This window comes from Strongylocentrotus purpuratus, unplaced genomic scaffold (assembly GCF_000002235.5).
Source record: "Strongylocentrotus purpuratus isolate Spur 01 unplaced genomic scaffold, Spur_5.0 spur5_scaffold_1, whole genome shotgun sequence".
Classification (NCBI taxonomy): Eukaryota; Metazoa; Echinodermata; class Echinoidea; order Camarodonta; family Strongylocentrotidae; genus Strongylocentrotus; species Strongylocentrotus purpuratus.
The window spans coordinates 27,500,842-27,517,473 of record NW_022145594.1 but is presented as its reverse complement, the minus strand read 5'-3'; the positions used below and the strand labels follow the sequence as shown (position 1 = coordinate 27,517,473).

General features: G+C 36.3%; 1 protein-coding gene across 1 annotated transcript; it reads left to right on the top strand.

Moving 5' to 3' along the window:
- The first annotated feature begins 977 nt into the window (after positions 1 to 977).
- LOC105444478 lies at positions 978 to 8,242 on the top strand. Its single transcript, XM_030977937.1, has 5 exons — positions 978 to 1,034; positions 4,451 to 4,621; positions 5,124 to 5,405; positions 6,169 to 6,348; positions 7,273 to 8,242. Exons 1-5 carry the CDS (start codon positions 986 to 988, stop codon positions 7,629 to 7,631), a joined length of 1,041 nt encoding a protein of 346 aa, XP_030833797.1. The 5' UTR covers positions 978 to 985; the 3' UTR covers positions 7,632 to 8,242.
- The last annotated feature ends 8,390 nt before the right edge of the window (positions 8,243 to 16,632 follow it).

Sequence of the window (16,632 nt, the reverse complement as noted above, 5' to 3'; positions counted from 1 at the left end):
AATGGGTTTTTTGGCAACGCCCACTTCATGCCTGCTCCTTGCAAATGAAAGTTTATTAACCCTCATATAAAAAAAAATCTGGATCCGCCCACATGTACCCCCTGGCCCCATATCAACAGTAAAGATGTTTTTTAAATTTTTTAAGCGGGTGATCATTCATGTAAACCGTTTAGTTGTGTACAGATAATCAGGAGCATCGGAACAGTTGATGAGCTAGTGAACTGTTTACTTTTTAATCGGTGTTTACAGACAAAATGTAAGTGACATGTTGGGTTGCATTTCAACCACTTCTTTTCGAATAACTTCCTTCACTTTGAAAATACCCAATATTAGGTATCTTATTTTATAAAATCGAATCATTCATTAATACGTTGTTTTTTGTTAACCTAAGTCGTTTTAAATTCCTCTTATTAAGTCTAGGTCGAAAAGTAAGCACCAATGCAAGTTTCTTTGATTGTATTTGTTTTTCTCGTTTACACCATAGGTTCAATCTAATGTCTCCCATACATATTCAACAGATTAACATAACCGAAAAAATGAAGTAAATGTTACCTTTTATTTAATAACGGGAATTTTTTACGTAGAGTGTTCAAAGAAGAGGGAACTTTAGAACTCCGATATAACTGCACCTTCAGTCCAGTTTATAGGTCATTTGCATTTAGGTTGTTATTTTGTATAGTTCTTCTATTTATATTTGTTTTGTTTCATATTGATTTATTTGGTTTTTGATAGACCTTAAATAGTTTTTAAAATATGCAAAGTTCAACTTACCTATATGGAAGACAAATAAATTGTCATTATATATTCATACTGTATTGGATTTATTTATCAAATTGTGTTCAGAGCGTTTTTTAGAAGAAAAATACAAGTGTCAATTTTTCATTTACTGCCCGCTTTAATTCCAATAAAGAATAATTACCTCCTTTTCCAAACCTATTAATAATCATAATTTCTCTTATTTCCTTCTCCCATGACAGAAATTAAGATGAAGTTACTTATCGTCGTTGGGCTACTTTGCTGCAGTTTTATATTCGGTATGCATTACGTAAGATATATTTGAACAGCAAATGATTCACATACAATATCTGTTGCTTGTTTGACTGCCTACAAATTAGCTTTATTTTGACGTTTTCCTTTAATAATTTCATGTACAAAACTGCCTGCCTTCATGCATTGATTTATAGCAATTGTATTCGAAATTGTAAACTGTTTTAAGCGACCAGGGAAAATTAACTTCAAGTCAGATTGGGAATAAAATTGTAACACCTGATTAAAGATAAACTTAAGTTCTGGTAAAAAATATTAAAAAATTATCAAAGAAACATACGAGACTTACACTGAATGTTCAAGATTAAAAATAAATGTCATTTGCCAAACAATATTGGTAAAAAAATGTATACTGGCGTAGTAATGAGCATAGAAAGATAAAGTAATCAAGGTAAGTAGTCCGATATACATCTTTCTGTGTACAGTGCTTGTTACTTTACCAAGATTGGGCCGACTTTATTATGATTTGTATGACTTCAGAACCTTGCAGTACACATCAATACTTACATGCTACATGATCAACTTTTTCCGATCCATTCCAAACCTTTTCTTTCACAATGCAATCGCATGACCAGAAGTTAGCTTTATCCTAAATGTTGACCTACCCAACGCTAGCGCGTTCATCATCCTGATGAGGCGCGTACGCAGGGGGGGGGGGTCGAACCCCCCCCCCCAATTTTTTGTTTGTGTTTGTGTTTTGGAGGGGAAAAAACCCTCAATTAAAAAAAAAAAAAAAAAAAATAGTGCTTATGGGTGACCCAAAAAAGGTGACCTTACCCCCCCCCCCCCCAACGGAACGAATTATCGATGTTCTCTTACCCCCCCCCCCCCTTCATTTTTGGAGAGGAGGGCGTTTCCAAAACTGCCTGTGATACAGATCATGTAGAAAATCCACAAAAATGGAAATGAAATCATAATTGTAATTACTTCTTTTGGATGTTAAAGAGAAGGTTGAGTTCTGGAAAGAGGTAACAAATAATTTGTGAGCGTTATCATTGTTATTATGCAAGGGTGGAAGAACATCAGATTAAACATGTTCCCTGAAAAGCATGGCTCTTCAAATGCCTTCATATTCTAAATATGACATGAAACATCGTAAAAATCCGGGTAGGAATTTTTCGCCATGTGTTCGTGTAGTCCCATATACATCATTCAGTGTACAATGCTGGTAACTTTGCCAAGATTTTGCCAAATTTCTTATCATTTTGATGATTCCAGAACCTTGCAATATACACGAATACTTATATACTAGATGATCAACTTTTTCTGACAGTCTCCACACCGTTTCTTTCACAATGCAATCACATGACCAGAACTCAACTTTATCTTTAATAATCAGTTAAAAATTATTCCGTAATCCACTGGTTTCAGAATTCGTTTGAACTAGGATTCCATTTTTTGTTTATTTGTTTAGAATTCAGCATGTATTTACACTCTAAATGAATCAATCTATTACATGATTCGCTATAATCCTGAAGATTTATTGCCCGTTCAGAAATGACACGGTAAATCGTCGCAAAAAGAAGAAAAAGAGTCCAAGTCGTATTCATTCAGCTCTTTATTTTAAGTTACAGAAGTAAGAAGCCAATTAGCTTTTTGCCATAGAAATGAAACAAATAAAACGTGCTGCAGTTTACCGCTGAGCATCTGAACGAGACGTATGATAGATGTAAGTGTACTCTATATTATTGAAGAGGAAATTAATATATCGACTGCTTGACTTGTGGGAGACTTGATAGCTGCGGGTATCCCCGAACATTCAACTCTCTTCTTCTTTTTTCCAGGTGGTCTCAAAGCAGGTGTTTTTGTGTGTACGCATGGTTGTTAAGAATTTCGCGCAAAAGTGCTGATATCTGGGGGTGTTTGCAAAAACAACTATGTTGGGAAAATGTTAAACGAATAATATGTTTCATTTTTTTTTTTTTTTTTTTTTTTTTTTTGGGGGGGGGGGTGTTTTTGAATGAAAGTTTTTGCTTTATATTTCGCTCTTAATTTGCAACTATTTAACTATACCTGTACTTGCATGTACTTTACTTTGTAAAGCGCATAGAGAAACCTCGGTTTATTATGCGCTCAATAAATCTATCTTTATTATTATTATTATTATTGTTCCACATGCCACATAAGAAGATTGTCTCATACATGATATTTTACTTCGGAATGCATAATAAAACAATGATAGATATGTAATATAGAGAAGTAATGATGTAACATGTGGGAAGCCTTTTATTTAGCAAATTTTGTTCTCAAATATGGGTAATTTCTCATCAACGTACTGTCGTCAGCAGTAATAATAAAGCAAATGAAGAATACATTACAGTGGACAATCAATAAGCATTGCGAACACAACTGTGGAAACAAGACTGTAATACTTTCGTGGCTTGAACAGTTCATCATCTTATCCGGAATATCCAAACAAAAACAAATGAGGGGTGGGGGGACGTCTCCATCGTCTCACTGGGATCGCCGCCCCTGCTGTGCAGTATGATTTCCCCAGCTTGCAGTTGATTTTTTCTCCGGTCACAATGGCCTTCAAAAGTACAGTCGTTATAATTAACTATTAACAATTGACTATTTGCTGGTACTTATATACACAAATACGCTGGGAAGTATTTACTGATCATGCTTTGATGTCGTCTCAGTTAGACAGGGGAATTACCTTATCCCTGTATTTAATGCAGTATGATGTGAACAAATTAGACTAATATAGTATAATATATATTGCCATATAATACATAATTTCATATGATATAATCTACAATGCAATATAAAATGGAAAAAAAATATGATATACAGTATTAACAATAGTAATTACAATAGGTAAATTAATATAGTGCAGCTACTATATATATATATATATATATATATATATATATGTATGTATACTCTACTGCACTTAATAAAAGGTATCACATTAATACCACGACCGTAGCTGAGCTCCAATAATAGGGCGCTTAAGCATTCGTGGAATAACATTATATAATATGATATAATATAATATATAATACAGTACAATATGAAATATAACATTATGCTCAGAATGCTACAGCCAGCACGTGCACTTTAAAGTGGCAGAAAGTTCTACAACGTAATAATTCCTACACTGATTGTACTACACTGGCTTCTTTTAAAACAAAGACATGAATCAACAATTATTTCATGAACATGGAAGGCAGTGCATGAAACTGGCCCGATGTACTTTTCAGACATGAGGTTCAAGCATATTTTGGTCAACGATTATAAATATATATTTTCTTTTTTTATTTAAAAAAAAAAGGATTTGTTAACCCATTAATACCTAAAGGAAACGAAAGGTCCCTGTAATCAATTGTCAGCGGTTTAAAGAGATAAAGTAACATCCAGGGGAAAAACAAACTTACTTTGTTCCTTTTTCTAAATGCAGGGGAGGCTCTAACCTGTAACCATTGTCAATCGGTATATTCAACCAACAATGAGGCTTTGAACATATCAACTATGGCTGTAAGCTCATGTAATAAGCCTACCGAGTCAGATTGCAAAGGCAATGCCAGCTGCGGGACAATGATCTTCAAGTTTTACTTCATGCATGAGACAGGTAAGAACAAACTATAATTGATATTTCAGAAACAAAACAAGCAAAGAAACTATAACGATGAGGCCTTTAAAAACTTACGAGCTTTGCTATGAACTCATGTACGAAACCTCAAGAGGTAGATTGCGATTAAGATGTCACACGTTTCATGGCAAAGACCTTTAAAGGCCTGTTGCACTACTTATAGCTACCTGCGCTCTTTATATAACACACACTGTCTAATCGATGACCATCGGACCTCCAAAATCCTCTTTTTCTTATGTTAATTGAGAGCTGAGTTGATGAGATAACCACTTGGACGTTGCGTAAGACCATCTCAAAGATCACTCAAATCAAGATTTAAGACATACATGTATTGTGTTTAAATTTTTTTTGGTTTGGGGGCAGAGGAAATAAACCTAATTATGTTATTTATCACGATCATTATCATTATTATCATTATGCTAATTATAATTATAGTCATCATCGTCCTCAATATAACGTGGTCTAATGTATCGGTTTGCAGAAGGACTCATCATCCTGACAGACATTGAACGAGAATGCATCCCCGCGCAGTATAGCCAGTTGATCCCGGCTGGAGACGTATGCCTAGACGATGCGTCAGTCGAAATTATCCGAGCAGGTTTGCCAGACCCAGTAACCGTGCTTCCTACCCACCTTCGTGCGATGTACCTGAATTCCAGCCTCAGCGTTTGTGTGTGCGATAGCGAGGATTTGTGTACCCCGCCCTCACCGGTCGCTCCGACCCCGCCCTCACCGGTCGTTCCGATGACTGAGCCCGCCCCAGGTAAATAGCAGCTGCACCATGGCGTATTGAGAGTAAAAGTTGCGACACGCGCGCACATTCGGGCCCTAGGGTCAATATCCATGGAGCTCAGAGAAGTTCCTCTCTAGACCAAACTTTATCTGAGAGAATTTCGGCGTTCGTTGAATGTTGTTGCTGTTAATTTGTAGAATGATGCATGTTCGTACTTACTGTTTAAAATGAGAAGAAGAAGAAGGCAAATAAGAAAGAAGAAGAAAGAAGAAGGAAGTAGAAGAAAAGGAAGAAGAACGATAAAGAATAAAAAGAGGAGAAGAAATTAATAACTCGATGAATAATTGAATACATACTACTACCACTGCTACTAATATTTCTACTTCTACTACTGGTAGTAGTAGTAGTAGTACTACTACTACTAATATTACAAATAATAATAAGAATAATGATAATAATAATTATAATAATAATGATAATAATCATTAAAATAATAATGATTACAATAATACAAATGGCGTATTATATGAGGAATAGCCCAAAACTTCCGTCTAACTTCTATAATACTTTTTTCACAATTCCCAGAAATAAAAAGCAAGGAAATCAATTTTGAAATTGGCAACGCTGGATTAGGGGGATGGAAAAACCCTACTGTTGGACGAGATTCTCTCCATATTTCGTGCACAGATAATTTTGTTTTCCTCATAAGCTTGTGTATCGTACACACCGGTACATGGAAGTTGACACATGTCAGTGCTAACCTGCTACTTAACTTCATTGTGTTGTTTAACAGAACCAGGCAGTGCTATAACGTGTGTCACATGCATGGATATAACTTCGGAGAGTGATGTTGCCATCGCTGCCGATAAGGGAATTCCCTCCTGTTCAGATAACCCGACCAGTGTGACGTGTCCCGCTGGCGTATCAAGCTGTATCTCAGTGGAAGTCAACGCCTCCTATAGCCGTGACTCAGGTGAGTGTCACCATCGACTTGCACTGCGCACGAGGCGTCATTGTTGACGCAGGGTTACGTCAACGACTGGCGCAGTCATTGGCGCAACATGTGTGGATGACATCGTAAAACGAATGCTAAAAAATAAATAGCGGTAACTTAGTATTGAACTAATGCCTGAAACATCATTTGGGTTCACATTCTTTACTCTCAACCAATCGAATACAAGGGTTGCAATAGCTTATAACATGTATTGTAACTTGTCATTAATAACATGTTCCTGATTAGCGTAGCCAATAATACGAGGCGTCATTTCGATTGCGTTATTGACTCTGTTGATCAGACTTGTACAGGCATCACCAAGACGCTAGTACTAGAAGTTGAACGCAGTGTCAGTGAAATGTCTACTATGTTCTTCTTTTGAAGCTGTTAAAGCTCGTTCAAGTGTGACGTTCCAAAACCACGGCTGTTTTTCTTTTCTTCTGATGACGTCAAATGTAACTTATGGATATACTTCACATTCGTGTCTAAGTAAATACGCGCACGTCCTTTGTTGCGCGCATTTGTCGTGTATTAACATGTACACCAACAAATCCCGCCCTAGTTTATATCCTGTTTTCGATGAAAGATCATAACAAGCCTATACCCTCACATAGCAACAAAAGAACTCGGTGACGCAACATTACGTCAGGTAAATGATGCCTCGCGCGCCATGTCTCATTTAAATGGCGTATACAATGAACATCTCAGTATATTAACAAATATCATTTCGATAAGCACGTCGGTAGGCAATCGTTTGCTCTTTAGAGAAGATGCCATCTGTAAACTATTTTCACTGTATATATTCTTACCTGCGAAATAAAAGTTTACTTGATTTTAACTATAACTATAAGTTGTCGTTATTATAATTATATATCGTCATATCTAATCTGATTTTAAATGTAGGGCCTAACGTGATGCTGACGAAGGAGCAACGTGGATGTGCATCCCTAGAAGGTGCTTCCTTGATCCCCCAGGGAGATGCATGCCTCGACAAAGCAAGTGCGGAAGAGTACTTGAAAGCGGCTGATTCGCTGGCCGTGATGTCAGATGGAGATGACTTGACTTTCGAGAGCATCTCTGGCGTTACCCTCTGCGTCTGTGACGGCGCCGAAAACTGCATGCCGCCTTCCCCTCTCGCAGACAATACTACACCGCGCGACTGTGATCTGGTGTCCTCGGCTGCAGGGCTTGGTGCTAGTTACGCCTTTGCTGTTGCCTCGATCCTAAATGTCGTTCTCTCAATGTTTATTTTCAAGCAGTAAGAACGTGTTGAGATCCATCCCCATCCATGCAGATGATACAAGCCCATTTAATACAGAGTTTGGCCAAACTTGGAAGGGGAACAGGGACCCGTTTCATAATTTTTTTTATCTATAAAAAATGCAACATTTCTATGACAAATTTGCTCTCAGCCAATCAGATGTCTTGATTTCAGGAGCTTATAACAGTAGCTTGTAACTTGTTAATGATATTGATATCAAGTTTTATGAAACAGGGTCCATTTCTTGGCACCATAATTCTGACCTATGAAAGCTCTTATTGCGTAAATGCATGTGTCACAAATAACTTTCTCTAATTTGAATCAAATGTAATTATCCATAATTTAGTGGAATTTAAATTGAATTGCTTCTTAGCTTGAGATATTTAGCCCTGAAAACTATTTCACATCAAATATCGATGAAGCACCTATATTATTGATTTTTTTTCTTCGGATTGAGTCAGGAGCGGTGGTTCATCCTCCGAATAAAAAGATTGGGTGGTAGTATTTTTGTGATTGTGGTGTGGTGGTTGGGTTGTTCGTGTATATATGCGTCCGTGTGTTTGGTGGTGGTGGTCAGGCGCGTACGCAGGGGTTTTGGGGAGGGGGGGGGGGAGGGGGTGGGTTAACCCCCCCTTTAATTTTGTTTATGTGTGTAATTCGGAACCAAGCCCCCCCCCCCTTTTTTTTTAATGTCCCCCCCCCCCCAAAAAAAAAAAAAAAAAAAAAAAATATGCCAATGGCTGACCTTAAAAAAGTGACCTTATCTTAATTGTTCTTCTTTTTCATACAATGTAACTGTATTGTTTCATGTTGCTGTTCTCATCTTTATATTGGCTTACACATAGCCATAGGGTATTTAAATGTCTATGTATGGGAACAACATAACATTAGATTCTTGGAATAGTCTATATTATCGTATTTAGCTATTATCGTTTCTTCGTTATACATTTAATATCTGCTGAATGATTTAATGTTCAAGCAGAACAAATATTGCAAATTATTTCATGGGTAACAGATATTCAAACATTATTATTTACCGACAATATTATTGCATGTTGCTCTTTTCATCTCTCTAAAGTGTTACACTGCTGATCCATGTTTCTATGCTAACTCATAAGGTATATATTAAATGTTAATTTTTATGGAATATGTATTTTTTTTCTCTCATTTCACGCATCATGAATTTGAGTATAAGCACATTTAACTTAGCATAGTAAATGTCGCAACAACAAAACATAAAAAGGAGGGCGTATTGAGTGTAAGTTTACTCAATGAAACTAGTGGCACAATGATACAAAAAAGTAATAAACATACACTAGACAGAGACAGAAAAAGTATGAAACCAAAATATTGCAAGAGGGAGAGAAAAAAGGATAGATAGATATATAAATGTTATAGCTGCATAGATAGGTAGGTATATAAAAAGAGTTATATTCCACATACTAAGAATCTCGCTGTACGATTAGTCAAAAGTAAATCATGTGATGAAAGAAGTTCGCCCATTATTGATGGGAGAAGCAAAGAGTTCATTACACTGTGTAGATAGTACTACTATCTACACAGTGCAACGCACTTTCACTGATGAAGATAGAGATACTATTTACACAGTGCAATGCACTCTCACTGAAGATTATCCAAAAGCGCACTAAAACAGGCGTAGTTAAGCGCGCATTACTAATGAGCGCAATTGAAGAAAACACATGCGCGCACCGTACCCTCAAGGAGTTGGGTTAAACTTTTAACTTTTTTGGTGTGATTTTGAGCCTAGGTGTCTTTTATGTAGATGCATACACGTCCTTTTCTTTTTGTAGTTAAATTATTTTAGATGTGGAATATAAAGCAAACAATCACCTTTTGGTTTCAGGCGATGGCGAACTATCACTTCCTCGTCGATCAGAATATATACGCTATCTTTCCTCAGCTTCGCATCGGAAAGATAGCTACACCCAGATAGTTTGTCCCATCACCTTCACCAACGGTAATTATTTGCTTAATATACGTGGAGAGAGAGAGAGAGAGATAGAGATAGATATGGAGAGAGAGAGAGAGAGGGGGAGGGAGAGAGAAAGAGATTATACTGTAGGCCTATCATTATGGTGAAATTCAAGCGCAAATTACATGTACACAACATAATAAGGAATATCCTTATTCAATACTATTGAGATTGCATTCCTTCTTCCGTTACAAGATATTGATATTAATAATATGCAAGACCTATAAAGCACTTAGTAACATGCCACACGCGTTGGAAGATGAAATGAGAAAAGCGAAGGTGTGGGTCATTAATAGGGACTTTTAGATTTGCACGACGAGAACGTGGATTGCTTGTACGTGTGACACCCTTTTAAAGCAATGTGACGTCACTGCCAGTGCCTTAAAGGGACTTTGTAACATTGTTTAGATGAGAGATAGTGGTGCTAAGGTAGTGACTTCAATGCTAGATGTAAAATTAAAGATAATCTAAAAATTTGAGTGAAAACGGACCATTATTCATGGTACAAATTGGGAAAAACTGATCTGATCGATTCCTTAATTCTCCCAACTATATTATTACATTTAATTTACATTTTAGGTGAATAGAAATCGTCACAAAGCAATACAATGGCTCTACATTCCATTCCAGACATTTAAGTGTTGATAGATTTTGTATAGCCTGTTTTATGTCTTTTTTTTAATGGAAAAACGGTTGGGAAAATTCAAAAATGGTTGGGAGAATTTAATGTTAATCACTGAGGGTGTCATACATCGACGTGGTTTAAGAATTTTTTCAGGATTTTGTGCATGTCAGAGGGTTAGTACAGTAGTAGGAATTATAGTAAGCAAATAACTACCGTTGGTGAAGGTGATGGGACAAACTCTCACTTCCGAGGCGATCTGGATGTAGCTATCTTTCCGAAGCGTATACATTCAGATCGCCGAGGAAGTGATAGTTTGCCATCGCCTGAAACCAAAAGGTGATTATTTGCTTTATATTCCACATCAGAAACATTTCACTTCTTCCGTCATTTTAAAGCAACAAGTCATCAATTAAAAGCTAGCAAACGGTGTACGATACGTACAGTGCATGCAGTATGGTGGTGCGACTATAATTCGCGCGTGGCCAAAGTTCGCGTACTAACACTAAAAGCGCTTAAAGAGGAGGGCAATACGCAGCGTATACAATTAAAGTGCGTTGCACTGTGTAGATAGTACTACTATCTACACAGTGTAACGAACTTTTCGCTTCTCCCATCAATGATGGGCGAACTATCTTTCATCACGTGATTTACTTTTGACCAATCGTAGCGCACGATTCTTAGTATGTGGAATATAATAAGTAACATTTTATACAAAAAATTAAGCAATTTTTTCATCAACCTTTAACAATGTAACCAAGTCACTTTAAAAGGACGTCACATTGCCTTAACAGGATTACTCACTTTGCAGTCCACGTTCTCGTCGTGCAAATCTAATACTTCCTAATGATGCAAAAGAGAAAGCAGATAACATGGATAACAAGTCAAAAGAGGAGGGACCAATGGGGAAAAAGTGATGGTTGCAGACGAAAATGTTCACCAAGCAGCCTATCAAGAATGAACAGCGCCATCTCAAGACCGTTAACATAAAGTGGAGCTGCATGACACTTTCTTTTACTGCAGACAGATGGCAGGATATCACGTTTAATCTTCTCCTTTCCTTTATTTTTCTCGTCACGCTCCTACCTCTTATCATCAATGCAGTCATTCCTCCCCTTCTTGCTCTCAGTATTTTAAAATACCCTCTTCGTCTTGCTCTCTCTCTCTCTCAATCTCTCTCTTCCCCCCCCCCCCCCTCTCTGTCTCTCTCTCTCTCTCTCTCTCTCTGTTTCTATCAGGCCTACATACATAGTTAGAAGACCCAATACGAGATAATTGCTCCGAAAAGCCTACATCAGTGCAGGAGGATAACAGGAACAAATAATATTTACAAAAACTTATACGAATATTTAGTACGAATTGGTTCTGATTTACACATCACAACAGATTAACTATACTGTTATTTCTTCAGGTTCTGAATGTATAATAGGCCTAACCCCATCAATTACTAGGTATCCATTTTCCCCTTTGGTTGGGTTTGGCAAATATGGATTAATGTCCTGTCAAAGGACGTTGGTGACGGGTTGGAATTCGAACCTTCAACCTTTAAAGTGAAAGTCAAATCAAGAACGAACCATATATCACATTAACATTTACATAGCTAATGCTATGACTCAAATGTACACTTGCAACTCTCGGCTTCAATAAATCGGACAACGGATATCTGCTACAGAGAACTTGCACTCCTATAATGCGAACTCGACCCAAACAGAGGTACGATTTGATTCATAAGGGGGAGGGGGAGGGGGGAATTAGCGCAGAATTAACAAAAACAACTTGTGTATTCCTATCATGTATAGAGTTACTAACGTTTGTATTCCTATGAAACATTTTATGTGAAGTTGGTAGTCGGGAAAATGTCAAAATAATCACATTAAAAAAAAACTTAACGTGCAGTAAGAAACATTCCTTTATTCGACATGGTAATTTCATAGTTCTAGATTTCATAATGTATTAGTTTCGTCCTGCACTGACGTCTTAGAAGTTCGAAGTTCAGTCACCGAAAATCATTTCCGAATGTCGGAATTGGTTCTTTATAGTAAACTTTACTTGGAATCTGATCATCGGTAAAGTATTTCCGCATTATCGTGATCCGAGTCCCCAGGGACTCGGATCCATGGACACTTTTTACTCTGAAAAAACATTTCCTAACTTCCAAAATTGTATCCACCAAAGCGCGCGTTTAATGGATTTTTACTTTATTTAGTCAAGCCAATCTATCTTGCAGGCCTATTAAGTCATTCACAATTTAAAATAAAGCAAACTACAATTTAAATTTATTGAGTCAAGCATTGATTAGGCTGAATAAATGAATATTATATTTATTAATTTCACTTTGCCGTTAACGATTATTGAAGACGAAATATAACTTTCATTAAATTTGGTTTTAAATGATATTACTGATTTATTTAGTCAAGCCAATTTATCTAGTAGGCCTATTAACAGAAACACTATAAAACTGTCTATATATTCTTCGTGGTGCGAGTCCCCCTTGCGTGTCAAGATTATCGAATTTCCCATAGGAGGGGACTTACACAGTGGCGGATCCAATCGGCGGCAAGAGTGGGGGGGGGGGGGCTAATACGTGAGAAAATAGTTAGCGGCGACTCAGCCAGCCGGTGAATAAGCAATTTTTTTATATTTATTTATTTATTATCATTATTATTATTATTGACAGTGGGGGGGGGGGGGGCTGTCGAACACTTTTGTACACGTCATGTGATTCCTGACTGAACTAAAGGTTTATAATTAGATTGCAGCACGAACTGTCCACATTTTGTGTGCCAATATCTTAAAAAGAGAGTGCCATCGCCGAAATTGATTGTAATGGTATGTCAATTGATAACGTAGACATTTTAAGTTTCTCTTCGAATTCTGCGATTTTGTAAAAGCTATGGTACTTTTGTTTTTAGCGCTCCTAAATAAGCGATAATATGAGTAGTCGTAATAGTAGCGTTTCAAAGTTTAAACATTCAATCAAAATTGTCTAGGTTAGTGCAAATATCAAAATATTACTTTGTTATTCAATGATTATGTTTAATGATTCTTAATGATTAATTTAATGTAATAGATCATTGAGTTTTAAATGCGCCAAACCTGACTAGTTACAAAAGAATGTAAGCGAGATTGTTTTTAAGGATAATACAGGTTAAGCTGTCCTGTTTTTTGAAGATAATGCTTCAAAAGAATCGAACAAGCTGTTTATTTCTTTATTCATGGTCGGTTTCTACTGTTTATCTATTTTCATTGCCAACCCTCGAAAACGAATTTATTATTCATTTCACAGAGGAAATTTTGCATAGGAGAACTATATATATATATATATATCTATAAATATGTTATACAAATTATTTTGCTTTCTTATGGATCCGTACAATATGGCACAGCTTTAGGGGCCTGGAAGAGCCCCTACCAAGGGTTCCGGGCGGAGCCCCAGGATGCTCTCGAGTTTATTTGACTTTCAAGAGAAAGTGTCTCTAAGATACAAAGAGAGGTTATTTCTTAAATGAAGTAAAAGGACTCTTGAAAATAAAATGCCCTTTCATTTCATTTTAGAAATAAACTCTAATCCATCTCTTGATATTTAAATTGCACTGCTCCTACTGTGTGCTTTCTTCACACTATTCCTGATCTATAAAGGGTGCTTTCTTTATTTGATCATCAACAGTCTAATCAAAATGCTAGGCCACGAACTTTTCGAAGCGTGACCAGATTCAAAGAATGCTTCAATGGGGGCATTGATGTATGTAGAAAAAATAGGATTAAGATCCCATGCAACGCTTTGAAATGTTAAAGAAGAATAAGAAAAATAAAGTTGAGATTCGACCTTTATGTCTAGACGTTGCAAATGCAATTCGTATTGGTATTTTATTCCATCTCAGAGTGATTAATAACGTCTATAATCACTCTGTGATGGAATAACAGAGTGATTATAGACGTTTTTTGTAAGGATAATAAAGATAAAGCTGTCCGGGTTTTTAAAGATAATGCTTCAAAACAAATCGAGCAAGCTGTTTATTTCTTTATTCATGGTCTGTTTATACTATTTATCTATTTTCATTGCCAACCCTCGAAAACGAATTTATTATGCATTTCACAGAGGAAGTTTGCATAGGAGAATTATATATATATATCTTAAATATGTATATATATATATATATATATATATATATATATATATATATATATATATATAAACAAATTATTTATTGGGCTTATTTAGCTTTCTAATGGATCCGTGCAATATGGCACAGCTTTAGGGGCCCGTAAGAGCCCCTACCAACGGTTCCGGGGCGGAGCCCCAGGATGCTCTCGAGTTTATTTGACTTCCAAGAGAAAGTATCTCTAAGATACAAAGAGAGGTTATTTCTTAAATGAAGTAAAAGGACCCTTTGAAAATAAAATGCCCTTTCATTTCATTTTAGAAATAAACTCTAACCATCCCTTGATATTTAAATTGCACTGCTCCTACTGTGTGCTTTCTTCACACTCTTCCTGATCTATAAAGGGTGCTTTCTTTATTTTGATCATCAACAGTCTAAGCAAAATGCTAGGCCACGAACTTTTCGAAGCGTGACCAGATTCAAAGAATGCTTCAATGGGGGGCATTGATGTATGTAGAAAAAACAGGATTAAGATCCCATGCAACGCTTCGAAATGTTAAAGAAGAATAAGAAAAATAAAGTTGAGATTCGACCTTTATGTCTAGACGTTGCATAATACAATTCGTATTGGTATTTTATTCCATCTCAGAGTGATTAATAACGTCTATAATCACTCTGTGATGGAATAACAGAGTGATTATAGACGTTTTTTGTAAGGATAATAAAGATAAAGCTGTCCGGGTTTTTAAAGATAATGCTTCAAAACAAATCGAGCAAGCTGTTTATTTCTTTATTCATGGTCTGTTTCTACTATTTATCTATTTTCATTGCCAACCCTCGAAAACGAATTTATTATGCATTTCACAGAGGAAGTTTGCATAGGAGAATTATATATATATATCTTAAATATGTATGTATATATATATATATATATATAACAAATTATTTATTGGGCTTATTTAGCTTTCTAATGGATCCGTACAATATGGCACAGCTTTAGGGGCCTGTAAGAGCCCCTACCAACGGTTCCGGGGCGGAGCCCCAGGATGCTCTCGAGTTTATTTGACTTCCAAGAGAAAGTGTCTCTAAGATACAAAGAGAGGTTATTTCTTAAATGAAGTAAAAGGACCCTTTGAAAATAAAATGCCCTTTCATTTCATTTTAGAAATAAACTCTAATCCATCCCTTGATATTTAAATTGCACTGCTCCTACTGTGTGCTTTCTTCACACTCTTCCTGATCTATAAAAGGTGCTTTCTTTATTTTGATCATCAACAGTCTAAGCAAAATGCTAAGCCACGAACTTTTCGAAGCGTGACCAGATTCAAAGAATGCTTCAATGGGGGCATTGATGTATGTAGAAAAAACAGGATTAAGATCCCATGCAACGCTTTGAAATGTAAAAGAAGAATAAGAAAAATAAAGTTGAGATTCGACCTTTATGTCTAGACGTTACATAATGCAATTCGTAATGGTATTTTTTTCAATCTCAGAGTGATTAATAACGTCTATAATCACTCTGTGATGGAATAACAGAGTGATTATAGATGTTATTTTGTAAGGATAATAAAGATAAAGCTGTCCGGGTTTTTAAAGATAATGCTTCAAAATAAATCGAACAGGCTGTTCATTTCTTTATTCATTGTCTGTTTCTACTGTTTTTCTATTTTCCTTGCCAACGCTCGAAAACGAATTTATTATGCATTTCACAGAGGAAAGTTTGCATATTGATAAAACAGATGGGCGCAGGCCAAGATTTATACCCACTCAAGTGTGAATTTGGCGCATCTTTCCTCATCTTCTTCAACCAGGAAATCGACTTTATTGTAGCCTTAGGACAGGATGGTGACATAAAATTGATAAAAGAACATTATAATCAGATTATCCCACCCCATAAACCCCATGAATTTATCAACTTTTATCATACTGGTCTTTTTCCTTTTGGAACTACGCTTGACCTTTAAATCGGATAGCGGCCATTTTTTATTTGGCCAATATGGCCAGCATGGCAGCCCCAAGGAGACCTGTAATTGATACAAGCAACATCATAATCAGACTCTCTGATCCCGAAAACCCCCTTACTATATAAACTGTTATCATACTAGCCCTTTTCCTTTTGAAACTACACTTGACTTTTTTACTCAAAGGTGGCAGCCATTTTAGATTTGACCAATATGACCAGCATGAAAGCCCCACGTAGACCTCAAATTTATAAAAGAACATGATATCCAGATTCTCTGACCCCGAAAACTTCATAAATACATAAACTGTTATCATTTTAGCT